General features: G+C 33.5%; 1 protein-coding gene across 1 annotated transcript in view; it reads left to right on the top strand.

Moving 5' to 3' along the window:
* The window catches only part of LOC107725341 (AMP deaminase 2-like), a 17,352-nt gene that overhangs the window by 4,228 nt on the left and 3,876 nt on the right, over nt 1-9,248 (top strand). Inside the window, exons 2-12 of the mRNA XM_016534579.1 lie at nt 789-919; nt 1,689-1,819; nt 2,672-2,740; nt 2,816-2,927; nt 4,634-4,820; nt 4,901-5,042; nt 6,722-6,811; nt 6,896-7,025; nt 7,927-8,117; nt 8,557-8,560; nt 8,707-8,838. Of these exons, the coding sequence (XP_016390065.1) occupies nt 789-919; nt 1,689-1,819; nt 2,672-2,740; nt 2,816-2,927; nt 4,634-4,820; nt 4,901-5,042; nt 6,722-6,811; nt 6,896-7,025; nt 7,927-8,117; nt 8,557-8,560; nt 8,707-8,838 (1,319 nt within the window). The remainder of the gene's footprint in view (nt 1-788; nt 920-1,688; nt 1,820-2,671; nt 2,741-2,815; nt 2,928-4,633; nt 4,821-4,900; nt 5,043-6,721; nt 6,812-6,895; nt 7,026-7,926; nt 8,118-8,556; nt 8,561-8,706; nt 8,839-9,248) is intronic.

Genomic DNA, 9,248 nt, shown 5'->3' with positions numbered 1-9,248 from the left:
TATATATATATATATGTGTGTGTGTGTGTGTGTGTGTAATTAAGTTTAATGAAGACTTACATTTTCATATATTTCTGTGTATAATATATCGTGACTTTCTTCTTACTGACAAAAAAAGATGTTTTTCGAATGTTTTTTAAGTGGTTTATCATCAATATATTACTTGTACTACCAATTATATTATTGTTTTCGGACTCATCTTAGATTTACCTGTTTCTAGTGCACTGAAGTGTGAGTGTGAAGCATCTGTTAGTGACACTGATGAATGAGTGTCGTCTGCACATGAGCGCTGTGCTTTAATAATGAGAATCAGATGCTCCAGCTCGTACTGTATGTGATGGTTTCCACACTGAATGCTGCACTGCTGTCATGAACGACCCTGACAAAAACCAGCCAGTTAGTCGGTCAGTTTTTCCTGCTAAATGTTGTTAAGTAGATAGTAAAGCATTGCTAGGGTGTTGTTCCTGGTTGCTGTGTGGTTGCTGAAGTGTTCTAGATTATTTATAGTGTGTTACTAGGTTACTAGGGCATCGCTAGGGCGTTGTGGATGGTTGCTATGCGTTTTTTTCTTCCTGTATGGTGTGAATTGTCTTAGTGATCCTCTGGTCTTTAGTCTGACTCGGGTCCCTCCTTCAGTGTGTGGAGTTCTTTTTAAATTTTATCTTCCAGCAGGTGAAAATCGTGAGAGAACACACAACTAAGAGCACCTGTACCAGTGACTGTCTTTAACAGCACTATTATTAGCATCTTTAATAACCGTCCGTGTGTGTGTGTGTGTGTGTGTGTAGATATGTTTGGCTCTGCTGACGTGAGGCCTTTGATGTCCCAGCGCTCTCTGCCCGGCACACCAGTCACCCACAAACACCTGCCCATCAACCTGCGCACATCCATGGACGGCAAATACAAGGAGATCGCGGAGGTGTGCGACTGTGCGTTTGTTTCTAACGTGTGTGATTGTAATGCGTGTGGTTGTAACGTGTGTGTATAATTGTAACGCACGTGTGTTTGTAACACATGTGTGATTGTAGCGTATGATTGTAATGTATGTGGTTGTAACACGTGTGTGATTGTAATGCATGTGTGTGTATGATTGTAATGCGCTTTTGTAACGTGTGTTTGTAACACGCATGTGATTGTAACGCATGTGTGACTGTAATGCATGTGTGTGTTTGTAATGTGTGTGTAACGTGTATGATTGTAACGTGTGTAACACGTGTGTTTGTAACGTGTGTAACGTATGATTGTAACGTGTGTTATTGTAACGCGTGTTTGTAACACGTGTGATTGTAACGTATGATTGTGACGTGTGTGTTTGTAACACGTGTGTGATTGTAATGCATGTGTGTGTATGATTGTAACACTCTTTTTTAACGTGTGTGTTTGTAACATGCATGTGATTGTAACGAATGTGTGGCTGTAATGCATGTGTGTGTAACGTATGATTGTAACGCGTGTGTGTAACACGTGTGTGATTGTAAACCATGTTTGTAACACGTGTGTGATTGTAACGTAAGATTGTAACGTGTGTGTTTGTAACACGTGTGTGATTGTAATGCATGTGTGTGTATGATTGTAACTTGCTTTTGTAACGTGTGTGTTTGTAACGTGTGTGTGATTGTAGCACGTGTGTGCGTTTGCTCTTCAGCGTGAGTGTTTGTAACATGTATGTGTGTGTAACGCATGTGTAGGAGCTGCTGGCAAGGAGTCTGACGGACAGCGACATGCGTTGCGCTCCGTACGAGTTTCCTGAAGAGAGTCCCATTGAACAGCTGGAGGAGAAACGCCACCGTCTGGAGCGACAGATCAGTCAGGACGTCAAGTACAACCCGCACACACACATCCTAACTGTGTGTAATGCAACTAATTTTTTTGCGCACACTGAAAGCCAATCAGTATATATTTCATGTTTAAGGTTCATTACGTGGAATTGTAATTTTTTAATAAAATATTAAAAACAAGCACATAAAAAAAACAAAGTAAAATAAAAAATAAAATGGGAATATTATTAATCTTAAAGATATTTATTAATAATATTGGTAATATTATTTATTATTAATAATAAGCTACTTCTAATATATTTAGTAAGCTATTTTATATAATTTGTTAAATAAACTTATAAATACAGCAACTTTCCCTTCCAACTGTGATCCTAAAGGTCTTTGACCGAGTTGTTAGACTGATTTTTTAAGCATATTTCAGAGTATTTTAAGTCTTTTAATCAAGCAAATTATGTTTTGAGAACCTTTAAAGTTTCTGAAAGTCAAAAAATCATTTGTTTGTGAAAACTTGGCCTAGAGTGTATTATAACGGCTTCGCACCTGCTCAGGCGTTTTGTTTGCGATCTGTGTGAATTCTTTGCTTTGAACACACCGACCCAAAACACCCAACAAACACCGCAGACATTCATAATCGCACACAGACACAAAAAGCCACAGTTTGGCCGCGTTTCAGCCGTTTGTGTGGGTGTGTTTGGGTTTGTGTCTCTTACAGATGCTTAAACACACACTCTTTCTGCTCGGGTGGAGAGTTTGAGATTCCTTCTGCTGCATTTTAAATGAAAGTGATTTAGAAAAATCAATCCGAGTGATTTGTACTCTCTCATCTCGTGTGTGTGTGTGTGTGTGTGTGTGTTACTCACTCAAATCTGCCGCTTCGCCTCACATCCTTCAAGGCTTGAGCCCGAGATTCTGCTGCGAGCGAAACAAGACTTCATGAAAATAGACAGCGCAGCAGACCTGGAGTGAGTCACTGCTATCTGTCCATCTGTCTGTCTGTCTCTCCGTCTGCATCTCTCAGCTCATGTGTCCGTCTGCAGGAGTCTGAAGGACAGTCATGTGGACGTGGTGGACCAGCACCATATGGAGCAAGAGCCGCTGATGGAGAAAAACTTCCAGCGCGTGTCCATCTCAGGAGACGAGAAGTGTGGGGTGAGAACCAGAGAAACCAGCTTCAGTTAGTTTGCATGAAAAATGACAATAAAACAGAGATATAACGTTTACAGCACTTATTAATCTGGGTTGTGCACCTTTGTATGTGTGCTAATACATTTTAACAAGTGCAAATTAACCTCAGGTAGTATTTTTGTAGCACTTTTCACAATGTTAATAATACTAAAAAGCAACCTACAGAATAAAAACACAGAATATTTTAACTTACTGCAACAAAATTCTTGCTAGGTGTGAATCTTCCATTTTCATTTTGAAGAAGAATTAAAATAAATTGAAGAAATTTCAGTATCACTTAAGAAAACCTTGAATCCTTGAATGAGGTGATAAATCAATAATTCATTTGAAAACATTTTCAAAATTTTTTTTAAATCAAGTAAGCAATCAATTATTAACATGTGAATAAATATTTGATAAATCATTTGATAAAATCAGTTTAGTCTTTGTTTTTTAGTTAAAAATATTAACAATTATTTTCCTTCATTGAAATATAGCTGAATTAGAAATATTAGATGAAAAACTTAAACTGCAATTCAAAATGAAATTTAGCTAATATAGAAATTACTAATAAAACAAAACAAATCTGTATTAGCATGATTTTTATACAGAAAAAGTTTTCGTCTAACTTCTTTAAGCTTTGTTCTTTAAAAAATCTTGATATTAATTTTTCTCCAAGTTTTGTTCTTTAAAAATTTGCTAATGTTAACTTTTCTCTAAGTTTTTTTTATTCATTATGTTTTGTTTTTTAAGCAGTTCTTAATATTAAGTTTTATCTAAGTTTTTTTCTCTAAGTTCTGTAAGTTTTGTTCTTTAATTATTCTTAGTTTTTTCTCTAAGTTCTGTAAGTTTTGTTCTTTAATTATTCTTAGTTTTATTGTTTTTTCTCTAAGTTCGATAAGTTTTGTTCTTTAAAAACTCTTAATATTAAGTTTTCTCAGTTTTTTCTGAGTTCTGTAAGTTTTGTTTTTTAAATATTCTTAGTTTTATTTTTTCTCCAAGTTCTCTAAGCTTTGTTCTTTAAAAAATCTTGATATTAAGTTTTCTCTAAGTTTTGTTGTTTAAACATTTGTTAATGTTCAGCTTTCTCTGTTTTTTACTACATTCTCTGTTTTGTTCTTTAAGCACTTCTTAATATTAACTTTTATCTAAGTTTTGTTCTTTATAAAATTCCTAAAATTTAATTTAAATTTAACTTAATTTCCTTAAAATTTAGTTTTAAGTTTTGCTCTTAAATTTTTTTTATATTAATTAGGTTTTCTCTAAGTTCTAAGTTTTGTTCTTTACAAATTTGTTAATGTAAAGCTTTCTCTGTTTTTTTCTACGTTCTCTGTTTTGTGCTTTAAGCAGTTCTTAATATTAAGTTTTATCTAAGTGTTTTCTCTCTAAGTTCTGTAAGTTTTGTTCTTTATAAAATTCCTAAAATTAAGTTTTCTCTAAGTTCTTTAAATATTCTCAGTATTAATTTTTTCTCTAAGCTTTGTTCTTTAAAGATTCTTAATATTAAGTTTTCTCTAAGTTCTCCAAGTTTTGTTCTTTAAAAATTCTTACCATTAATTGTTTTCTCCAAGTTCTCAAATTTAAGTTGTTTTGAGCATGTTTAGATATTTTTACTGTAAAACAGGACAAATACACTGATTCACTGTTGTTGACTGATTCTAGATGGATTCTTGTGGCGTTTGTGTGTTCAGGTGCCGTTCACGGATCTGGTGGATGCAGCGAAGTGTGTTGTGAAGGCCTTGTTCATCAGAGAGAAGTACATGGCTGTGTCTCTGCAGACCTTCTGTAAAACCACGGCACGATCCCTGCAGGAGCTCGGCCAGAGACCGCCGGACATCGACGCGCTCGAGGACCTTCACGACAGTCCCGTCGACTCAGGTGTGTGTGAGCACCTCGACATGCTACAGAGCCCAGCACAAGCCAGCTCTGACCTGTGTGTGTGTGTGTGTGTGTCTCAGACATGTCCGTTCACCCGCCGGTGTCAGAAACACACCCGTACGAGGGCCAGGACATGAAGAACCTGCCGCCGGACTCCGGATACAGCTGCAGGATGGTGGATGGAGTCATTCACGTCTACACTGCACAAAACCCCACGGACGAGTGAGTTTCGGGGACAAACCGACTGCAAACGTCCTCTGAATTAGCTAAATTTAGCTAAACCTCCTTTTGGGGACGTCCTCGAAAGGGAAAATAGATCTTGAAGACACATGAGCCTGTTTCAAACCCTCGAATAGCCTTAACAGCAATGCACTGAAAAAAAACAGAAACAGTTTTCACACGAAATGTTGAAGTAGAAAGACTGAAATTGTTTTTTCTTGTAAAACATGCTCTAATAATTGTATTTTATGAACAACTTTGAATCAAATCATTGTAGAAGCTAACAAGTAAACAAACAATAAAAAAAATATATATATATGTATATGTATATATATATATATATATATATATGTATAAAATTGTATTTATATATAGACTTATATATGTATTTTAATAAATAAAAAAGCTTCATTGCACACAATGCAGTGCATTCTGAATTTCAGATGCTGAATTTCAATTCAAATTTTAATTCTAACAAAGTAGAATCAGTGTTATTATTTTTAACTAAAACTATTTAAAAAACACATTTATGTTAATTGAAAAAAAGAAAATATAAAAACACTTATTTTATTCTTTGCAGGGTTATTATTGTTAACTATAACTACAACCATTTAAAAAAAACATTTGTGTTACTTAGTAAAATAAACATTAACTGAAACAAAATAAAATAACTTAAAATTAAACTAATTTTATTTCAGCTAGTTTGTAGCTAGGGCACATTTCTAATTTTCAATTAGCTTAAGTTCTAAAATGACGAAAACAATTAAAATAATAAAAACTAAATAGGCATATTTAAAAAAAATATTCAAACCAACAAAAACACACAACAAAATTACTAAAACTTACTTTAAAATTAAAATTAATACAGAAAATATAAGCAATCAATGATCAACATGTGAATAAATATATAAAAGATGCAATTTGACAATAGAAGGTAATAAACAAATTTGAAAATACAAGTTAAATTTGGCTAATATTAAAAATTTATAAAAAGAAATCATAATCTTCAAACAATGACATCATTAACTATGCATAAAAATATTTAAAAAATGTAACTTAATAAAATAAACATTAACCGAAATTAAATTTGTACAGAAATTAAACTGCTTTATTTCAGCTAGTTTGTAGCCAGGACACATTTCTTATTTGTGTTTAGTTTAAGTACTAAAGTTACTTAAATAAAAAGTAAATGGGCAAAAAAAATTAATTAATTAAAAAAATAAAAACAACATAATTACTAAAATGTTAACTAAAATTAAAATGAATACAAAAATTATAAAAATAAATAACAAATTCAAAATATTATATATTAATATATACTAAAATAGTACAATTTAAATGAACTGATATTCAAAGAAATTCAATCTAGAAAATCAAACAAATAACTATATAAATGTGAATAAATATTTAAATGATTATGTAATTTGACAACAAAAATAATCAATAAAACACAAAACTGAAAATACTACTGATAGTATAATAATAATGCTAATCTTCAAACAACAAAAAGTGTCTTCATGACAGGAGCGTGTGCATATATGATGCCTAAAAACACTCACTATGTAGGCGGCACACTAGGGTTGAAACGGTTTGCTTTATAGTTTGTGTCAGCGCTTGAATACAGCTTGAACAGAACAGCAGGACGTCTGTCGTTTAAGTAAACGTTAGTGAATCGTCCGCAGGAGCACCGAGCTGGACCTGCCGTATCCAGACCTGCAGGAATACATCGCCGACATGACCCTGATGATGGCGCTCATCATTAACGGCCCCGTGTGAGTGCCTCGTTTCCCAGCATGCACTGGGCTCGGCGCACACCTGTGCGTTCTGCCGCGTCTGATGTGTGTGTTTCTCTACAGAAAGTCGTTCTGTTACCGGCGGCTGCAGTATCTGAGCTCTAAGTTTCAGATGCACGTCCTGCTGAACGAGATGAAGGAGCTCGCCGCGCAGAAGAAGGTGCCACACAGAGACTTCTACAACATACGCAAGGTGAAATATCAATTAATGCATCATTCAATCATCAGTATGTACATACATAAATAAGCCAAATGGAAGTACAACTCAATATTTAGATTTTTTTGCACCCTCAGATTCCAGATTTTCATATGATGCATAAATCTCAATTTTGAAAATTTACACTTAAGACTGGTTTTGTGGTCCAGGGTCAAATATAGAGTTATAGAATATTAAATCTAAGGTAATATAAATTGAATTTACTAGTATAGTAATAATTATAAAAATGAAAATATTTGTATTAAATATTTATAATAAATAAATATAATTCTAAATATATGTAATAAACATATGCAATGTATATAATAAGTATATAAATAATATAATACTACTAATAATGAACAGTATTAGAATATTAAAATGTATAATATTTGAATATTAATGTACAGCATTAGAATATTGAAACATATACGCTATTAAAATGATTATTGAAAATTAAAAATAATTAATATAATATTATTTTTTTAAATGTTAGAAAAATATACAACAAAATATAAATATATTATAGAAAATATATTTATCTTTAATATAATGATATTATATAATATTTTACATATAATGTATAATATTGTATAAATATTAATAAGTACACAATATTTTAATAAATACATTTTCAATTTGTGTGTTGACTTTTCTATTAAGCAAATTAAATTCAAATTACAACTATAAACAAACAACAATTGCAAAGGATTGGAAAAAGCCAATTCATAAATTCAAAATTTGGCACCAAAGAGATTCTCGACGAGAAAAACGACGTGAAAAAAGCGCAACAACTAGATCTCGCTCGAAATAAACTGCTGTCAAAACCGATTGGTGTTTCATAGAGCCTCGTTTGTGAAACGCCAGCAGAATGAATTAGCGTGTGAACTGTCTTCAGGTGGACACACACATCCATGCCTCGTCCTGCATGAACCAGAAGCACCTGCTGCGCTTCATCAAGCGCGCGATGAAGAAATATCCGGACGAGATCGTGCACACGGAGGGCGGCCGCGGACAGACGCTGATGGAGGTGTTTGAGAACATGAACCTGACGGCGTACGACCTGAGCGTGGACACGCTGGACACCATGTGCCTGTATGATGGGACCCAGTGATGTAGTGTATATGGAGAAAATTGGTAAGTTGGCAACACTGACGCTAACACAGCGAGTCACGTGACACCTGCCGCTTTGAACAATTATTAAATTATTATTGTTATTATCAAATTGAACAACTGCGAATAGCAGTAACTTAATTCACGTGATGTGTGTACTGCTAGGAATCTTTGGTTTCCTCTTTTTGTGAAATTTAGATGGAAAATGTGTGCCTTTTTATTGTTTTTTGAGTCACTTATCAAAAGTTGCTAAAAGTAGCCAAATAAAATTTAAGAATAGCTACATTTGTTGCTAGGTGCTTTTGGAAGAATTTCAAGAAAACGTTGCTAGGGTAGTCTGAGAAGTTGCTAAATCTAGCAACTAAATTTACATTTAGTAATTTTGCCGACGCTTTTATCCAAAGCTGAGAGATAGAGCTGTGTATCATCAGCATAGCAATGGTAGGAGAAGCCATGTGCCTGTATGATGGGACCCAGTGATGTAGTGTATATGGAGAAAATTGGTAAGTTGGCAACACTGACGCTAACACAGCGAGTCACGTGACACCTGCCGCTTCCTCCGCAGGACAGGAACACCTTCCACCGCTTCGACAAATTCAACTCCAAATACAACCCCATCGGAGAGTCCATCCTCAGAGAGATCTTCATCAAGACCGACAACCACATCCACGGGAAGTACTTCGGACACATCGTCAAGGTACAGACCACAGTTCAGTGCAATTCATGACATACAGTTACTGGAATATCAATGTGTTTATAAAACATGTAATATATGCATTTCTATAAACACATTCAAAAATACATGAATTATGTGTTTAACCTTAAAAAATAAATTCATTTAGCACATTATAAATATTTAAAATAATGAAATGTCAATTAATAAATCATGAAATCAAATGAGAAATAGATTATGAGCATGTGAATAAATTGATTAAATAATAAGTACATTTTATTATTATCAGTATATATATATATAACAAAAAATAAATAAAACTGAATATGCTAGTAATGCCCAAAATTATCAAAATTAAAATATGTATTTATAAATATGTGATGTATAATAAATATAAATATTAATAATATAATAATGTTTAGTACTGGAATATT

Source organism: Sinocyclocheilus rhinocerous, unplaced genomic scaffold, assembly GCF_001515625.1.
Source record: "Sinocyclocheilus rhinocerous isolate Xijiao unplaced genomic scaffold, SAMN03320098_v1.1 scaffold2501, whole genome shotgun sequence".
Lineage (NCBI taxonomy): Eukaryota > Metazoa > Chordata > Actinopteri > Cypriniformes > Cyprinidae > Sinocyclocheilus > Sinocyclocheilus rhinocerous.
The sequence above is the reverse complement of the archived record's forward strand: the minus strand, read 5'-3'. Positions and strand labels throughout refer to the sequence as shown.